Source organism: Mycteria americana, chromosome 22 (genome assembly GCF_035582795.1).
Source record: "Mycteria americana isolate JAX WOST 10 ecotype Jacksonville Zoo and Gardens chromosome 22, USCA_MyAme_1.0, whole genome shotgun sequence".
NCBI lineage: Eukaryota > Metazoa > Chordata > Aves > Ciconiiformes > Ciconiidae > Mycteria > Mycteria americana.
The window spans coordinates 8,064,308-8,084,036 of NC_134386.1; the positions used below are offsets into that span (position 1 = coordinate 8,064,308).

Genomic DNA, 19,729 nt, shown 5'->3' on the forward strand with positions numbered 1-19,729 from the left:
GACACCATCATGTATCACTGTGACATTTGGGATTAGTCGATGGGCTTAGCCTCTCTTCCCCCCCATCGGGACGCCTTTGGGTAAGAGTTGAACACTTGGTTATACCAACTGCCTCCCCGGGAAACTTAGAAATCTCTATAGAGTCGCTTTATTATCTTTTAACGCATTTGTAGCCAGTGGTGTTACTCATATTCTTGGTCTTTGCATGTGCTTTGCAGACAGTGAATTTATCACCAGTAATCCAAACAACCTGTGTGTCTGTTGCTCTAATAAACTGCACTCTTCATTGATCTAGCCATGATAGTTCTCATTGAACACGACCAGACTCTTTAAGTGTGGCCATGATAGTTCATGCAACATGACTAGACTGGGGGTGCATCGTGTCATTTGTGAATCCGTAATTGTGAAGTTCAGTACACTGAACACGACCAAACTTATAACGTTGTCAAATTAACGCAGTCGCCTTAATTGACTTTGCAAAGCTGTCTCAGTGAAAGCCCTTGAGAGGGCTCTGACAGGCAAACGTTGACTCTGATGGGTGGCTACATATACCGTCCTTAGAAAATAAACCGTTGACCAAGTCTGAGACTAAGACTGGACTTAGCTGCACCTAGACTCCTGTCTGAGAAAGAGTTTAGAAAGCAAGGGGGTCCTGTTTGAACTTCGTGACTCAATGGGAGGGTTCCACCCCAGCCACTCCTCAGACTCCCACACAACAGTAACTTTTATAAGCCACACAGGGCCATGGAGAGACATCAAATGCAGGCATTCTCTGATGAAAGGAGATGACTTCCAGCTGGTGTTTCTTTGCACATCAGCATGGCAAGCTCCCACAGGTCCCAACAATCCTGAGCACCACCAAAATTGCTGGAGTGTCCCAGGACTGCAGCCACCATCTTCACCCAGGACATGGTGTCACAAAGCTGTCTGGGTTTGGTAAGATGAAAAGGAAACCCTACAGATGCTTCTGTGTAGATGTGAATATGAAGAGGACCTCCACAAGAGCAGCAGTTGCTAGCATTTGGGGGAAGAAGCAAGGGACACGGCTGTGGAACCCATTTCCACACAGGCCTTTGCTCCTGTGCTGGACAAGAGAGGGGACACAGGCAAATCATTATTCCCAGAGATGCCACAAAAATGGGCAACTGACCAAGGGAAAAAAGTCCCAGTCCCCTTATGGGCACCGCAGAGAAACCCTGGGGGAATATGCATGCTCAGGTCCCAATTTCCTCCATGACTGGTGAGACATTAACACATCAGGATACCAGAGGCTGTAGAAGAAAGACAGGTAAGCCCCCAGACTATGTCCTACCAAAACCATTCTGTTAATCCCATCTCCTAGCCACAGAAACTGACCACAGAGACCTCAGAAATGTAGAAGGTGTCTTCTACAGGACAAGGCTCCTTCAGGAGGCACTGGAGGATCAGAAGATGGGGCACCTGTAAACATCCCAGCTCAGCCCTACCACTGACAGACATGGACTTCAAAAGGGAAACAGTCTGCACAAGTTGAAACCAAAGAAGGGAATGTGTACACACTTCCCCTGTCCAGCCCCCAGAGGGGTGCATTCCCTACCAGATAAACAGAAGTGTTGTTTCTTGGGGGTATTTCTATCCCTATCCCAAGGACAGATAAGGAGAAGACATTCACAAGGACAAAGCACACGAGTTAGAACGGATAAGATCTCCAAGGTCTCAGGCTACAGGACTGATGCTGTGATGTAGTTCAAGTGACACCCAAACGACACTCCTGTCAGAGGGCAGGGGATAGGAAAATGCCCCACCTTCATTTCAGAGCCTGTTCAGGAATATCAGGTGTCCACATTGAGAGCTTCCCTGGTTTGGGAGTGACAGGAAGGCTGGAATGATTTAAATAGAAGGAAGATTTGGGTAGAAGAGCTCTGCTTCTGGTCTCCTGAAAAGTCTTTTTTTTTTTTTCCCCAAAAACCCCTAAAAGAAGCAGAGTCATTTTGCTCCCATTTCAGGCTCACCATCATGAGAGTTTTTAGTCAAAAGCAAGGAAAACAAGCGATTGCCTTCCCCTAGCTATGAGAAGGGGGCCACAAAAGTCAGGCTTCCACCACCCTCCTGGGAAAATCTGGACAGTCTTTCTGTAGAACAGTCAGCACACACACAGGTACACACGCGCGTGCCGAGCCTCTCCCCTCCCACTCAGCGGAGGCCACCTCAGCCCAGAGCATCTCCCAACAGGATCCGCTGGTGCCAGCAGTGTCGGTTTTCCCCAAACGGGCCCTTTTCGGGCAGGCCGGCTCCACAGCTGCCAGGTGTGACGGGCAGCAGCAGGCAGGCAGTCGGGCAGGCAGCACTGCCCCGGGTATGCCGGCGGACTGACCGCACCGCCCAAGGGGGTCCGCGAAACTCTGCCGGCAGGCAGCCCCGCCACAGCTCCGGCCCAGGGAGCCGCTCTCTAATCCGCCTAGCAACAGCCACGACTTGGCTCTTGGAAGGAGGTGCTCACTAATCCGCCTAGCAACAGCCGCCGCGTGGCTCTCATTGGCTCTTGGAAAGCTTCGGGGGTGCGGACTCAATAAAGCCTTCAGCGCATGCGCTAGCTGAGAACCCCGTCCACCTCTCCCCCTCCGCGACACGTACGGAAGCGCATGCGTATAGAGGCCGGTGGCACCTCCCAGTTCCGCCCTTTCGCGGGCAAGAGAACCGCGCCTGCGCAGCATTCACTGACCTGGAGGCGAGTTAGGCGTGCGCCTGCACTGCCCCCAGTGCCCCGGAAGTGCTTGCTCAGACTGCTTCCGGCCACCTCAGCCTGGCCGGCGGGACCATGTCGGGCGCGGCGGGCTCTGGCGCGGGGGCTGCGGGCTCGGTGGGCTCGGTGGTGCGGCGCTTCCTGGCGGAGTACGGCAGCGGCACGCCGAGCCGCCTCAAGGTGCTGGACGCCTATCTTCTCTACGTGCTGCTCACCGGGGCGCTCCAGTTCGGCTACTGCCTCGGCGTTGGCACCTTCCCCTTCAACTCCTTCCTCAGTGGCTTCATCTCCGCCGTCGGCAGCTTCATCCTCGGTGGTCAGTGCCCCGCCACACCCGCTCCGGCCCCGCGCGGTTCTCCCTGGAATCCCCTTCGCAACTGCACAGCCTCTGTAGCAAGGCCTGAGCCTCCCCCAGCGACCGCGGAATCCCCAGCAACGCCCAGAGGCCCCCGGCCATCGCTGGGTTGCCTCAGAAATACCCAGATTTCTTGTAGTAACCAGAGGATTCCCTTAGCAGCCACAGGCGTTCCCCAACAGCCCCAGGGAGTCACCCACAGCAACCCTCAAAGCTACCCTGGCAGTCAGGGAGTCCCCATGGTAACCTCCAACACTCCCCCCCCCGTTCCCCCATAACACCCGGTTCTGCTCCCAGAAACCCAGGCTCCTGCCCCAGCCGGCCCAGTCAGCTCCACAGCGACTGTGAACCTGTGGGGGTCCTGCCTGTATGCACCACAGAGCCTGGCTCCTGATGAGCCCCAGGGTGTCCTTGCTTCTCCCTGGCAGTCAAGGAGCCCTCCCTTTTACCATCTTGTATTGATGTCCTTCTTTAGCAGCTTTCCCATGACAAAACCCAGACTCTAGCAATGACTGTTTCAGGGTGTCACTCTCTCATAATACCCCCCAAAACCACCTTAGAATCATAGAATCATTTAGGTTGGAAAAGACCTTTAAGATCATCTGTGCAGCCCTCCCCAACACACCCAATGGAGAACATAGAAATATCCTGCTTTCTATGCAAGTCCCATCCCGTTATAAGCCTGTTCCCCTCAGGACTCACTTTGCCACCCCTGATAGTGTAGGGCTATAGGAGAGCTAATTGCATAAAAGCCTTGTGCAAATCCCGTGCCAGTGTCCTGCTCATCTTATAATAAAGACAGACTTACCTTTTCTTGTGGTACCCTGGTGGAACAGTGACCCAGACTGGGGTGCCCTGCTGCAGGAAGGCTGTGCTTCCCACCATGACTTCCTTCTGTGATCCCTAATCTCTCATTCTTTTTCTGCCATGCAGTTTGCCTCCGGATCCAGATCAACCCCCAGAACAAAGGCGAGTTCCAAGGCATTTCACCAGAGCGGGCATTTGCCGATTTCCTCTTTGCCAACACCATCCTCCATCTTGTCGTCATCAATTTTGTTGGCTGAGTGTACTGTGAGGTACTGATTCATGGGGTCACAAAACGGGCAACCACAGCTCACACGACTTCAGTACTTTTGTAGAGTTAGGAGAGAACTAGATAGATAGTGAATCCAGGAGTCCTAGCTCCCACCTTCATCTTGGCCAAGTACAGTTAAGCTGTTGTCCTCTAGGTTGATACAGGGTTAGGATTTACAGCTTTCTGGGTTTGTGCATGTATTTTTTGGTTTTTGTCATTTAAAGGGCAGTTTAACTAGGAGCGTTACAGAAACCTACCCACATTTCTCTCCTATAAGTGAAAAACGCCATTTTGCTAGAGGGGTTTTAGGAGCTGGAACTCCTGGGGTCTATTTGGAGGCCACGGTATGGCTGGTGTCCAAGCCTCGAGTTTCTCAGCAGATGAGAGTGAGTTTGGGACAGGGAGAATTTGGTGCTGGAAAGTGGAGGAGGTGCCCTGTTGTTACTGTTGCAAGGGGTCACAAGGTCATTGGAACTTGGGTATTTCCTCTCCCTTTGCAGAAACATCGCTCACGTTGCCTTTCTCTCTTTCCAGGTCTTGAATTGCTCTTGAGCTCTCATGCCAAAGCCTGGCACTGGGAAGTGCTGTTCTGCAGCAGACCTACTTCCTTGGTGGAGGAAGGGGACACAGGGCTCAAGATTTTTCCCCAGAGACTGTCCTATGGAGGGGTCTGCTGCCTCATTACAGTTACTGTAATCCTTTCCATCAATAAAACCCTTTATAATACTGCAGTCTTTTCCCTATTGGTGACAAATACAGTGGTTCTTCTGACACCCAAGTTCCTTCTCAGGCACGACTCCCTGTTTTTACCCCCCTCCCTCCCTTTCTACCCAGCAGGCTTTTTTTCTGTGCCCCAGTTTCAGAGGGAAGCAGGAAACAAGTTGTCATGGAAACTCAGTTGTCGTCCCCCCTTCTCATCTCCCTGTTTCCTGCCCCTTTATCTTATGGACAGTATATTGCCAATGTGCCCCCAGGCTTCAAAGCTGTGGAAAATTTGGGTTAGGTTGTGGTTAGCAGTCATGAATGGAAGGAAGCGGAGGAGGGTGTCCTCCAGCACATTCCCAGGTGCACCCATCCTCCCACAGGCCCTCCCATATCGCTCAAAGGTATGTGGAGCACACCTGGATGTCCCAGCTGGACTTATTCCCAGGCTCACTAAGGCCTGGTAGTGATACAGGCACCTAGCATTTCTTCAGTCTGATGTGCTGATAAACCTGAGGATGTTGGAAGGGGCTGCCAAGCTGTGTCAGTGCCTCAGACAGAGCTGCATTTGAGCTGTTCTGGGTCCATGGAGAAGCTCACCCCTCAGACTTAACCTCATTGAAAATCCTTCCCCCTCTAAAGCATTGTGAAATGCTTAAACTCAATGGCTTTGGCCCTTGGCTGTTGCCTCCTCAAGCCCAAGCTAGCTCCTGCATTGAGGTCAAATGCTTCTTTGTCCTGATGGAAAATTAGAGCCCTGTGGTAATCAGATTATGGGATGAGATATTAACCCCAGCTAGCCCCTCCACACCTTTGGCTGTAGAATTTACCTGGGTTACCTTCATGCATGAGGCTCCATTGTACTGGTTCTGCTTCACGCTTGTCTGGTTTGCTCTGCAGCTGAAGCACTGGATAGGTAAAATGTGCGTTGAGGCTATGTGACAAAGAAATGCTTGTCTGCTGGCACTCAGGCGATAAAACATGGGGTCTGATAGCTTCAACCTCTCAGCACTGGATTATGGCACCTGTTTACCACCTTTTTCCTTTTAGCATTTCCATCTGTGCTGCAGCCATTAAACCCATAAAAGTGTGAAACCTGGGGCTCCTAAATCTCTTGCCTAACATAGGCTCTGAAGAGTAAGGTATGAGGGAGCAGGGCCTTTACTGTCTCAAAAGGATGCTGTCTGGGTCTGTAGTAGGAACAGAGAATTCATGCCAGCTCTGACACCACCACCTCCCTACAGCCCCAAGCATTAAGCTGGGTTTGTTTACAATGGGACCAGCTTGGTACTGCTGGGGAGCAGGCAGGGGACTCGACAGCACGCAGGGATTGTAAATGAGACACCGAGTTTTTCTTTCCCGTAAGAAGGGCCCTCTCTGAGCCGGGCCCGTGGCAGACAGAGCCAGCATGTTCACAGGAGGAACAGCTCTGGGTCTCCCCTTTGCCACTGCTGCTGTTTGCAAGCTGCGAGTGCCTCCCTGTGGGTCTGTGTGACTCGGTCTCCCCATGGTTTGGCTTTAGAGAGAGCTCCAGGCTGGGGAGCCTCCTGTGGCCACTTCTGAGAACTGCACGGGAGCCTGAGGAAAAGGAAAAACCGTGGGGTTTCTGTGGGGTTGCTTTTTTTTTCTGATTTTTACCAGCTTGCAATGCCTCTAGTTGCCATAAACTCAGCACTATAATTCAGGTCCTGTTAGAGCTATTCCCACATCTGAATAAGCTTCAACAAGTCTGTACATATCTTCAAGCTCTGCTCCTTATAAAGGCCATGCTCGGATCCCTGTTCACACTGTAGAAGAGTGCAAGAAGAGAGGCTGTTTTGTGTACAAGGCCATGTTTAATGAGAGATGACAAATGTCAGGCAGGGTATTTTCTCCAACAAAATCCCTAGAAAAGATGCAAATTCATCTCCTACCCATAGGTAGGTATTAGGGGGCAGGAGCTGGCATAGGGGAGAGAGTGCTAGAGATGGACCATGGCAACATCTTCCCTGCCAATGTGAGAGGACCCTCTGGCCTGCCCCATCTTCCTCCCTTCTCTTTTGGGTCAGGAGAAGTGAAAGGACTTTTCTGCACTGATTCACTGCCTGTATAACAGGGTGCAGAGGCCTATCAGCAAATTCAGAAATCTTACGCACTTCTAAGATCTCTCCCCCACACACTTTATAACGTATTTTCTCCCCTCCTTTCCCCTGGCTATGCTATACATAGCTCAATCTTTCCTGCTCTACCCAAAACAACTACCCCCAGACCCAACAGCAGGCTGTGGTGAGGGGGCAGGAAAGGAGGGTGCCTTAACCTCATTTGACTTTGGCGTGTGGTCTAACGTCTGCTGTTCTTTTCCACATGCTTCTCCTTCTCCCTGCCATGTGCCACACCAGCCCTGCTCCCCCTGCTCACTGTTTTGCGTTCCACTTTCCAGAGGAAGTGGTTTCTGCGGTAGGGTGTAGAGGAGCATCAAAAGGTGACCCAGATCTTGATTGTGGCGTCATGGAACTGGTGGTGCGTCCTCTCCCTGCCCTAACTGGGCCATGAGACCACTTCCACGTCCTGTCCTACTGTGTTATTTCCTGCCTTTGCTTTGCACTGCGGTTTTTCTTTCTCGAAATAAACAAGAAAACATGAAGTGGTGATGGGGGGGGCACATTGTGGTGGTGGGAGATTGAAAGCCTAATATCTGAAAGTATCTTTGAACTAGACCTACAAATTCAGTGTTTTGCAGATCACATACTAAGAGTCACTGTAGTCAAAACATTTAACTTTATCTGTACACTCATCCCCTCACTCAGCAAATCTTATCACTGGGGTCGTTTAACCAGGAAGAGAAAAGACTGAGATATGGAAAAAGAGGCAGCACACTGTCTTTCCTCCTTGACCATACAGCTAGGAGTAGGTTTGAAGTGCAACACAAAAATTTAAATTGGATATTGATTTTAAAAGTGATGCTAAAGGTAAATGAGCGTGGTAACTTTTCTTCCATGTCCCTGAAGGTTTCTGGAATGAGATTAATCAGTCAGAAATCTGTGAAATGCAATGACTTGCTTTGTAATTCAAATATGGTTTAGGCAGTTTCATCAGGCTGTTTCCCTGTGACTGGCAGACCTCATCATGAGCGAAATGTAAGCTTCAAGAGCTGCCTGGAATCTAGCATTTAAAGAGCTGTGAGCTTTCTACAGCTGGAGAGAAATGAGACTCACTGTTGTGTCAAGGGAGAGACAAGAGAATGAGTCCATGAACATCTGTACTATAAAATAACCAGGGTAGTAGACCTGGAAAGTTTGAAGTTGTTCCTTGGCAGGAAGGGTCAGTAACTTTCTGTCACCCTGTGACAGGCCACCTGCTAAACGGTCAGGTGGCAGCACCATGGCAGGAGTCCAGGGAGACTTCGTTGTGTGGCTGCTCAGCACTGTGGAGTCAGATCCTGTGGCAGGAATGCTGGCATGGTCTTCACACAGGGACTCTCTCCCACATGAAACACCAGGGCTTTTGGCCAAAAGCATTTGAAGCATGAGCCTTTCCAAAATCAGAGTTCCTTGCAATGGCTGTGAATCCAGCAGGGTGAGAAATATCAGGGGGAATCACCCCCACCAGTCTGGTGAGGCTTTCCCTGCCACTCAGTTTGGGCACTGGTGTGAGGTACGAGCAAGGTTCAAGCTTTGCAAGGAGGGTGTGTTTCTTTCAGAACACCCTTCTCATTTATCCCTCCAGAGGAATCTCTGGTGCTTCAGAAGAAGAAGGAGAAATTGATGTCACAAAAGGAGAAAATTTCCTTTCCAGTCTCACCAGTGACAGACTGAACCTGGAGACACAGGCCAGTCAGTTGGTGTCATTAATGCAAAGCAGGTACCTTGTTCTCCAGTGATGCTTGGGAATGGGGGACATTTAGAGGCAGGACACTTCAGGCTCCTGTGTTCCCCATAGCAGTAGATATCTGCCTTGAAGAACCTGGAGCAGTTACTAGTCTTCTGACGCTGGGCAAGCCATATTTTACCATTGTTTTCACATAGCACAGAGTCTACCCTTGGAGAAGAGGTGCTCTCTCCTCTGTTCCCCTCCCTCCAAGCCAGCCACACTGTTCTCACCCAAACACAGCAAGGATGTCCTGGAAAGGGACTTTGTAGCTATTGCCCTCCCCCGACGGTGGATCCAGCCAGTTATTGCAAAGAGCGCCTGGTGGCCAGGTCAGGCTGAAGAAGAAAGTCCAGACACCTCTTCCCTCCTTCACCCCAAAGGCCAGGCTCATTCTTAAAGCTCATCTGAAGAGTAAAACAAGCTCCTCAAACTACAAATACAAAAGACAAACGAGTCTTTTATTTTTGATAAGAATTGTTTAATAGCAGCCAAAGGCCTAAAGAAATGCCAAGACATCAGTGTGGTTGCCAGTACAATTCAAGAATTAGCAGCGTGCGAATTTCACATGGATGCACTGTTTCCAAGGAGTGCACACATAGACAGGTAAATATTTCAGTATAGTTTTGTGCAATGATTATAAAAAGAAATTGGGAAATCTAAGGTTGTCAGAACTAAACAGAAAGAACAAAAGTAGTCTGTATTTTTACTAAACACGAAGCCAAATCTTCAGCTGGTTTAAATTCAGAAAATGTTAAGGCCAGATAGACTTTAAAAAATACTAAAACCCAGTCTTTTGTTCTGTGATAATGAAGTGAGAATTTGACTGAATTCAGGACTTCTGGGAGACCTAGCAGCTTATCTTTTAGGATAAAAAAAGATACCTTGCTCTGATCTAGCAAAAGATAGCAGGACATGGTGCATAGCACCCTGAATAAGTCTCCCTTTGCTTTTCAGAGTGTTTCATTTGCAACTGAAATGATGTCTGTGGGGGTGCACTCTAAGATGTGCATACCTGAAAGCTACCAAAATATGAAAAATGCACATTCAAGTGCATTCAAGTGCACATTCAAGTTGCAGTTTTCAACAAACAACACTGCTCCAAGCAGAAATTGTATGTCATTTTAACAATAGTGATGTCTGGCAATTTATAGTTACAGCAAACTATGCTTCATGCAAACAAAGGCATTGTCATGCTAAATGAATAAGGCGGGGGGCGGGGGGGGAGCAGAATGCTGAAAATTTTAAGCTTATTTTTGAGTAGCTTTATAACAATGCAAATAAAGCAATTTAGACTATAATGGCTGGTGTGATATACAGAAACAGCAAGTGATATCCCTTGCAACAGGAATGCCTGTGTTCTCTCTTGCACACGATGCTCTGGTAAAGATTCCTCAGCAGATTTTTTTGGTGCTTCAGGATTGGACCATCTGGTTACTTTCATTCCTGTAACAAAAATAAAGGTATGTTAAATCATTATTTGGGATACAGTCGCAGCTACACAATTGTAGACCTGAAGTGTCTAGGCAATAGCAAGAGGAGAAAGAGACACTAAGCCAAAACTAATATATTAGGTCTAAGGTCTTAAAGTCAATAAGCATCAAACTTTCCCAGCTGGAGACTGCTCAGGGCATGAATCTGATGGATGAATGCAGACAAGGGAAGGGATGGATGTAGAAATAGAAGGGAGAGATATCTAGAAAGAAGAAAAAAGTTAAATCTGCATGTGGATAAGGAAAAGTAAATAGACTTGAGGGGCGGGCGAAAGCAATGATATGGCCAAAGGAGTGGAGGGATTTTACTGTTGGTAGACAAAAGGTGTATGGATAGACTGCATAAACAGCTATTACAGAGAGAAGGAACATTCATAGCTAATGAAATGATCAAGATGTTTTCTGTCAGAGGCCTTACCACCCCCCCCATGCATACTCACTTTTTTTTCCACATAAACATCGTCATCAGCACATTAAAAAATATTCCTTTCATTAAAATTATTTTCAGGCCCAGCTGTGATAAAGACAGCATGTTCAGGTTTTCATCTGTAAAAATAACAGAGAATGAAAGTCACAACAGCACTGAGACATCCTTGCTTCTAGACAGTCTTAAAAGCACTTCTTAATGAAGCTGTTCCACTTTGTGTGATTGAGTCAGCTAGTAGGATAGCTAACGAGACAGTGAGCAGGACTGTGTCACTGAAAGATTTTCATTTCTTCCAGTTGGTGTTTCAAGGGCCAGGTTTTCATTCAATAACCACTTAACTATGCAATATGCAAGTCTGCCAACCACCTAGCTGTTTTTAAACACAGTGTGTTATGAATCCAGGATGCTGGAGGCATCCCTCCTTCCTCTCCCTAAAATTTTTTAAGATGGGCAGGGGGAAAACAAGTTAAATTTTATTCAAAGACCACAAAGTCTATTTGGATTTTCTATTAATCTTAAATTACAAAGCCATTTTCATTTGAAAATACATTGATTTATATTGGGAAAGCAGAGAGCTATCACCAAAAAGTCATTTTATGTTTATCTTTGAAAACCTCTCTCTGAACTGACTGATCAAATCAGCCAAGTTTACTGATGAGTATTTTTCTGAAGTGGTGTTTTGGAAACATTTGGCTAACCGGTTTCTTTTCAGCAAGGCTGCATGTTTGCAAAAGTACAGCTATTCTGCAAACAGGGCACATGCAGAAGCAGGCTCAGCTCCTTTGATCTAGCAGGAACAGCAATTGCTTGGGCTCCAGCACCTGTTAGTATACTCCGACAGCCATGAGCTGAAGCAAAGCTTGCTCAGATGCACCGTATCTTTAGTGCAACCCTGCTTCTGAGCACACACTGCAGAAACCACCTGCTTATCTTTTGGTTCATTAGGTGTTTGTGCACCCCAAAATAAAAACAACTCTTTTGAAGGCTGAAATGCAGACAGACATCCGGTAAGGCTGACTCATATCAGTACCTTAAATCATTATGTGATGGGGAGCATTTGTTTGGCTAGTCCTACCAAGAGCATGTAGGCACTGACTACACTGGTCACGTAAAATTACCAGCTCAGATCTGGAATTAAACCAATGACTTCCAGCCTTGATGTTTAAAGCCTGTGGGGCCCTTCTGGAAATTGCCAGTCTGAGCTTTTTGCTCCAACAGGAATTCTGCAAACAGGGAACATTAGCAAAAACTTGGGAAGATATTTCCTTTAATCAGGCCAAGCTTTACTCCTAAAATGCTGTGTACATACCTGTCCTGAAGTGTAGAGACACCCCCGTAACACACACAGTGCTGGCACCTGCAGATAGTAACAATAAATTTAATTAATAACAGAAATGTACTTCTTCAGAAGTTCATAAAGATATCTCTACTTAGAAGAGCTGGATTAGACTTTCTGGCCAGTAAACCCTCCCAATAAACACTCATTTCTGCTGTTTTCAGGGCAAGCATAAAATATGATCTAATTAAACTTTAGTGTCCCATTGGACAAAGGAATTTCAAGCTTTATAGCCCCCCCAGTGTGATTTTAAGATCTCTCTGCTGTGACTGTACCAGTCTACTGACCCTTAATCTTCTTTCCACCAAGGAGGAAGGCAAAAGAAAACAGAGACAACAAGGCAACATTCCTCTGGAGTGTGGGAGCATGATTCAGCATTGCTTGCAGGGTTGGGAGATATGAACAAGTCCTGCTCATACTAATAGCACAGAGACCAGAGTACCTCTAGCCCTGTACACACATCCAACAATGCCATTACCACTTTCAGGATCCTCGCCCTCCAGTTCTCCAAAGCCCTCGTGATTTGCACCACACTGCATTTCATCTTTCTTGGCCCAGTAGGTTGACAGGTAGCTCACTTCCTGTTTGTTCTCGGATGTTGCCACCTCCACAATAGCACTTGTCTGCTTATTAGCTGAGTTAGGATTAAGCTTTTCAGGGGAGTAATCTGTGATAAGGCACATTTCCAAATCCTCATCATCTTTAGAGATCAGCCTGTAGACTGAAGGAGATGGAGTAACATCTAAAAATGGAGAAGAAACATTAGATGAGAGTAGGCAGTCATAGTTCCTTTGATCTTAACATACAGACACTTAGGTATGGAGGTTTTTCCATGATTCCAGTGGGAAGTTGCCTGATCACAGGGATGTTGTGCTAGGACACCTTTAGAGAACCAAGGCATCCACAACAGAAGATGCAGGAGCTATGTGAGACTTATGTTGACTTACATTGCGTGGGAGACACACAGAGTGGTCAGGCAGGATCCCTAGAGCATCTCAAATGATACTCATGTGGGCATCCACACCCTAGATGTCCATATCTAACCTGTCATTCCTCTCTGTAAAAACTTGTTCAACTCTACTCTGCAGCCTGGGCTTCCTTTTAGATCTTGGCATGGATGCATTCAGGAATGTGCCTAACAGGCAGAGAGCGCACTTTCTTCTTGCTTCACTGCTATGAGATGTAATGTGTCTGGAGAGAACTGGGCAGAATGCCCAGGGGCATTCTGCCTTTTCTGCAAATGTGTAGTCAAATCCACCACTGATATTCAAAATCACAGAATCACAGAATCACAGAATCGTATAGGTTGGAAAAGACCTTTAAGATCATCGAGTCCAACCATAAACCTAACACTGCCCAGACCACCCTTATACCATGTCCCTAAGCACCTCATCCAAACGGCTTTTAAATACTTCCAGGGATGGTGACTCAACCACTTCCCTGGGCAGCCTGTTCCAATGCTTGACCACCCTTTCAGTGAAGTAAAATTTCCTAATATCCAGTCTAAACCTCCCCTGGCGCAACTTGAGGCCATTTCCTCTTGTCCTATCACTTGTTACCTGGGAGAAGAGACCGACCCCACCTCTCTACAACCTCCTTTCAGGTAGCCCACTTCCCACTTCCTCCACCAAAATCCCACTTCCTCCACCTGTCCTGAGGGACAGTGGATGAACTACCAAGTCTTAAGGTGTTCCTTAAGGTGTCCTAAGGTGTCCACATTTATCACCGGTCTAGCTAATTGTGTTCCTACAGGAGAAAGCTAGGGAAGCCACTGCAAAGTAGGAACACGTGGTTGCATTTAGGGAAAGAAAGATTAAATAAATGAGTGTTTCATTATGTTCCACCACCTGACAGTGCAGTGCAAGATTTTTTTACTAAATTCTACCCTGCAGAAGAGGGGTTTGGGGAACTAAAGGCTGCAGATATAAGACACCTGGGGTTTATTTCTGTTTTCTTGCTTCAAATTCTGCTAGCAAGTCAGTTAGACTAGGATTTTCCACACATATCAAAACGCTACCTGTGGTTAAACTCTTCTTTGACATTTAGCTTTGTAAACTTGTACTCTAAACATACATTTCATCTTGTCCAGCTCTTGAACTCTGATTCTTTAAGAAGGTGCTTTCCTAAATCTTTGTTCATGCGTGATAGTAAAATGTTATGGGCATTGCAGTACTCTAATGATGAACAGATGAAATATCATTAAAGACATACTGTAGCCAAGATGCAGATTTGGGGCTCTCAGCAACCCTCTGGCTGTGTTTTCCACTGGACTTCACAATCACAGGTTTGAACCAGAGGTTCAGTTCACATTTATAAACTGACAAAGTCTTATCTTGTAGGGTTGAGAGTTTAATATTTGCTTTGTCCCTGTTCACACACCACACTGATAAAAATTGTAGAAATACTAAAGACAGCTTAGCTCCCAGATAAAGAAGTTTTAATTTCTTCCCACGGGGGAAGTTTGAACTAAATCTTGACTTTTAGAAACTGTCTCAAAATCTTATGCAAGTGCAGACCCTAGTTCTATCACTGAGATAAATGGTTTTCATCTGTTCACTTGCCAGTTGTCAGCACCTTAAAGAAATAGCCATGCTTCTTTATTAGTATGATCTCAGAAAAAAACTAATCCACAAAGCCTAATGATTCATTCTCTGGCCCTTCACCTGGATTGCAGATCACCTATCCCATCTTTGCCCCAGCTTTGAAAAATCTCATGAGACTGTCTCTTTCCCAGCTACGCAGAATATGGCCTAATGTATGTTCTCACTCCCTCAACCCCACTCCCCACCTCCCATACTCCCTCCCAGTTATTGTTTCAGAAATAGTTTTCAGTGATAGTTTGTTAGGGAGAGGAAGACATGAGCCGATAAAAAGCTTGATGGTAGATCCCTGTATAAAATACAGATGAACCAGGGTACATCATTGTCATGGAGTACATGGATACGAAAGAGAAGAGGAGGAATTGATCGAGCTGTTCTGCTTCTCTCTCATAATGAGTACTATGCTTTCTGAAGAGCTACATATCCACCTCTCTCCAAATTAGGGTGTTTTTCTCCCTTTCAATATGTGCAATGATTTTATCTTGAGCAGACAAAAAAATAAGGTCTGGTTTCTGCAGGCAGCTTCAGCAGCAGCTGTTTTGCAAAATACTCATTTCTCATTCTTGTTCAGAGTGGATGCTAGCTTTGTTCTGGTACTAGAGTCTTTTTCCGATAAGTTCCTTTGCATATTTGCACTGTTATGAAAGTTGGCAGATAGCAGTCTTGGTAAATATAAGCTATTATAACCACAGCACTGTGACCTATGTTTCCTGTTATTCTGTCTTAATGAGTTGGCATATGTGTTGGAGATGCTGCATAGATATTTATGACCTGTATTTGCAGGAAAGATTGAGAAGTAAATCATGATACTCTGAGCTGTCCACCCTGCCTAATTTAATCTTTATTGAAGGACGTATTCCAGGTGGAAGAACAGGAGCTGTTGGAATGCTATTCCTGACCAGTCTGCAGAGAAAGGCAACTCCAGAGGCTGATTTCAGGGAAAGAGTAGTAGAAGCCTGTTCCAACATCAGACTGAGACCCATGCCTTTTTTTCCAAACAAGCTGCAGTAGAAATCCTGAACTGGTTTAACACACAGCTTGTATTATACAGAGATTTATCTCATCTCCATTCCCTCCAAAGCAAACTCTCTGAATCTCTGGTCAGACTGGAATTGGTGTGATAGAGGTCTTTGATCCTCTTACCATTCCTCAGCCTGAGACATGATATTCCACAGCTAGAGTCAACCTGGAGCTATCGCCCAACTTAGGGGAAATATATACCCCCTCACACACTCACACAGGCTAAACTTGACCCCAGAGGAGCAATTCCAGTGACTTAACAAGCACTTTAGTGATGTTTTCTCGCTGTCCTCCAATGGAGGTTCCAAAAAGTCTACCAGAGGTCCTTTGTGAAATCTGCCAGACCTGCATGGATGCTAGGATGTCCATAGCAAGACTAGATGTCCACATTTAGTACCTGAACCCTTCTCTAGACTTCAGTGCTCGTGTCTGGAGGCACTCAGATAAAAAAAGCCAGGTCCTGGTCCAGCATCAGCCTAGTCATCCAAGGTACAAAGACTCTGTGCAGAGATTCGGTATGTGCAAATGTGAATATGCTGCTTCACTTACAGGGTTCAGGCATAATTCTGGTCTCCATCCCAAAAATGTGTTTGTCATTGCCTCTGTAATTACATTTGGGGAAGTCAGACTACCAAACCCATCCAAGGTCTTTCTCACAAACCTTTAAAAGGGAAGATTTCTAGCTGAACCAAAACTAAAGCTGAATTAATAGAGGAAGATACCCAGTATGTGAGGAGAAATCAAGTGTTCAATGGACTAAATAGTTCTCTAGTACCAAAACAGGATAAATCCTGGGCTTACAGCATGTGTTCACATTAAGGAAAAGTTGAGATGAAGTTTTCTTAAATTTCATATTGGGAAGCAATACCTGATTTGTGTTCATGTATAGATTTATCATGCATCACCTAAACTGCAGGAGAGATTTACTATGATCTCATCTGCTGCTCCTTTCAACAATGTTAAGGAAAGATTTTTGGGGGTCAGAAGGAGCAATTCTGCTTATCTAATCCACTCTTTAAAGCTCACAGATGAATGAGATGGCTTAACCCATCTGTGTAACAATTGTCTGGAAACAAAAAGACTTCAAGTGGCTGCTCATGAACCTCCTGAGAACCTCTGTCATTTTCACAAAATACTTCTGCATGCTTTTACTTCAAAAATCAGAGTGGGTTTTAATTGCCAGAACAAGTTTTCAATTTTATATGCCAGAGATTTAGTTTCTAGAAAAAAAATTCAGAGAATCATAGAATGGTTTGGGTTGGAAGGGACCTTTAAAGGTCATCTAGTGCAACCCTCAATTGAAATAATTTCAACTCAAAATAAAGAAACTTTCTGAATTAGAGATTAACTATTCATGTAGCACCAGCCAAAAAACCACATTTGTTTAATGAGTAAGAAAAAAAAAACCCACTCAATCCTGTTCTAAAAACAGGTGGAAGATCATTTTTATGTTGATATCAAAAAGTCAGAAGAACTTTTGATCTTACACTTGTGGAATTGCCTCAGATGTAGATGTCTATTTCACACCAAAATGATATCCTTTCCTGATCAGTCTATTTAATGGGTACATGTAATTAGATAACTTATTTGGGATCATAACCTTGTGCCATTTCCACAAATTATTCTCCTAGCTCCAGTATCCCACTCACCCCAGTTTGAATAATTGCAAATACTATAGTCTAAGTCACCTGGGAAATTTCTTCACAATGCAGTGTGAAACTAACACTTAAACACGAACCCAGATGTATCTCTGAATTTTTTCCCCTCAGTCTAAGGCAAAAAACTATTACTGTCTGACAGGACTCAGAAGTTAATGCTAATGATATGTCAACATCATTAACCTAAGACATTGATGATGCTGTCTCATTTCCCACTATTCCCAGTCTCCCTGCTCCATCTTCACAAGCACCCTGTTGAGAAATAGTCCTGGGTTCATTTTCTTTCAGCCTTCTCTCCTCCTTCCACTCTTCATCTGGAGTACATGTTCATTATCCATAAAGGTAGACCTATTCAGAAACACTAACCAGTGGGCACTGCTCCCACCTTCATACATTCATAGCCTGTCCTTCTCCAAATCTTACTCACCTGAGTTGACTCTAAATCTAGTCCCTCTTCCAAACACAAATTTACTGTATCTTTCAGTTTCCCACTCAACAAGAAGCCTTTGCAATAAATTCCTGCCTACGAGCTGCATATTCCAATGGCTCCTCATCCAAAATATGTGGGAAAGCTCTCTACCAGAGGATGACACACAAAGATATTTGAAATTTCATTCAATTTTTTCAGGTTTCTAAAGCATTTTAAAATATAACTGAGGAAAGGAGAGAGAGTTACCATGCATCACAGGTTTGGTTCCCCTTCCAAATACAATTTTTCTAGTTCCTGACTGCTCACAGTGTAACATCAGTTTTTACAAGTATGGAAGGGGACTTTACTTTTGGATTTTAAAACCAAAAAATCATGACATATTCTCTTAGTCTAGGAGTTAGAAAATCCAGTCTCTAAGCCACAGTCAGAATACCCTCCAGATATAATTTAAAGATGTAAAAATCAAGTCTGAAAACTTTAATAGCCAGAAACTCTATAAAAGTGTTAAACTTTTTATGTAGCATTCAGCCATGTGTGAACTGCTTGCAGCACTCTATGTGTGACTGCACCATGCCATGATTGTTAAACCTGTGTGAACATTACCATCTTCTCTAGCTGTTCTTTCCTGCATCTTGTCTAGCTGTTCTTTCCTTCACCGAGTCACTGCCACATCATAGCCAAGCACTCCTTGGATTCCAAGACATCATCTCTATTTCCACTGGTTTTTGGCAAGGGAAGCCGAAAAGAAGTTGGAATATGCTTCCATGAAAGTCCCTACTCTATCTACCCAATGAACAAATGATTTGCCAATCCTGGTGTTGATAGGGAACAGAAAGCTCAAACTTACTTGGGGTAACAAGAAGTTGGGTCCCAGTTCCAAATGCAAGTTTCACATATCCCTGATTGGCACACTGGTGTCAACCTCTACAAAAATGTAGACAGGTTTTCCCAACACATACTGACAACCAGGTCAACAGACATTCCAGAGCAGGGAATAACTTAAGGGAGCAATGATGAAACACATTGATTTAAGTCACCATCAAAGTACCAAAGAAATCTACTAGAAAATTATCACGATCAGAAACAGGGAGATCAAATAAAAAAATGTTCATTCATTCACTGGGTACAATTGTGTATTACACCTTTCAGGCCAATACTAGGAACAATCTGTGTTTTTCCATCTGTAACATCACCCAAAATTCCTGTTCACTGTGCCATGTAGTTAGGGCCACCGCCTTTCAGTCCAAGTTTTCTCCTGAATGTTTCACCATTTACTATGCACCTGGCTTGATCACCAGCAAGGTTCCTTTTCCTAATGTCAGCTTGTATCCTTCTCCACCCCCATAATTCACACGACCCAGGAAACCTTTGCAAGAACCCCTTTGACCTTGGTTACAGTTATCTCCATACCGGTTACAGTGGCACATTGTGACCCTGTCTAGATCTTAGAGCTTCACAGGCAGTTGCAAAGGCAATCTGAGCCTTCTAACCCTATTACTTCAGGATTCATATACTCTCACTTACTTAGATATGCTGTAGCAGAATGGCCTTGTATGGCCTTGTAGTTGCGACAGCTCAGCAAACCTGGATTCAAGTCCCAGCCATGAACAGAATCCACTTGCAATATTTGTGGATGATGCAGTATCTGTACATCAGACAAACCAGCTAAAAGGCAGTCCAATTCCAATTCCAACACTAATATTAAAAATGTTATAAGTATACTGTTCCTTGGTGGGATTCTGCTACAAGCAAAGACCAGCTAAAATAGTTGATAATCTCCATAAGTGGATATTTTCTAAATCATAGAATCACAGAATCATAGAATGGTTTGGGTTGGAAGGGACCTTTAAAGGTCATCTAGTCCAGCCCCCATGTAATGAGTAGGGACATCTTCAGCTAGATCAGGTTGCTCAGAGCCCTGTCCAACCTGACCATGAATGTTTCCAGGGATGGGGCATCTACTGCCTCTCTGGGCAACCTGTTCTAGTGTTTCACCACCCTCATCATAAAAAAATTCTTCCTTATATCTAGCCTGAATCTCCCCTCTTTTAGTTTAAACCATTAC

General features: G+C 45.3%; 2 protein-coding genes across 2 annotated transcripts in view; one reads left to right on the forward strand and one right to left on the reverse strand.

Moving 5' to 3' along the window:
* The first annotated feature begins 2,742 nt into the window (after nt 1-2,742).
* Nucleotides 2,743-4,878, forward strand: DAD1 (defender against cell death 1). The gene is made up of 3 exons (XM_075523099.1): nt 2,743-3,038; nt 4,011-4,153; nt 4,687-4,878. The coding sequence occupies exons 1-2, from the start codon at nt 2,798-2,800 to the stop codon at nt 4,139-4,141; spliced, it is 372 nt and encodes a 123-aa protein (XP_075379214.1). The 5' UTR covers nt 2,743-2,797; the 3' UTR covers nt 4,142-4,153; nt 4,687-4,878.
* A 4,346-nt stretch (nt 4,879-9,224) lies between these two features.
* LOC142419578 (M1-specific T cell receptor alpha chain-like) overlaps nt 9,225-19,729 on the reverse strand; it is a 394,724-nt gene continuing 384,219 nt past the window's right edge. The window contains exons 5-8 of the mRNA XM_075522679.1: nt 12,435-12,698; nt 11,930-11,977; nt 10,634-10,739; nt 9,225-10,146 (exon numbers count right to left, since the gene is read on the reverse strand). Coding sequence (XP_075378794.1) covers nt 10,116-10,146; nt 10,634-10,739; nt 11,930-11,977; nt 12,435-12,698 — 449 coding nt within the window. The 3' untranslated portion in view covers nt 9,225-10,115. The remainder of the gene's footprint in view (nt 10,147-10,633; nt 10,740-11,929; nt 11,978-12,434; nt 12,699-19,729) is intronic.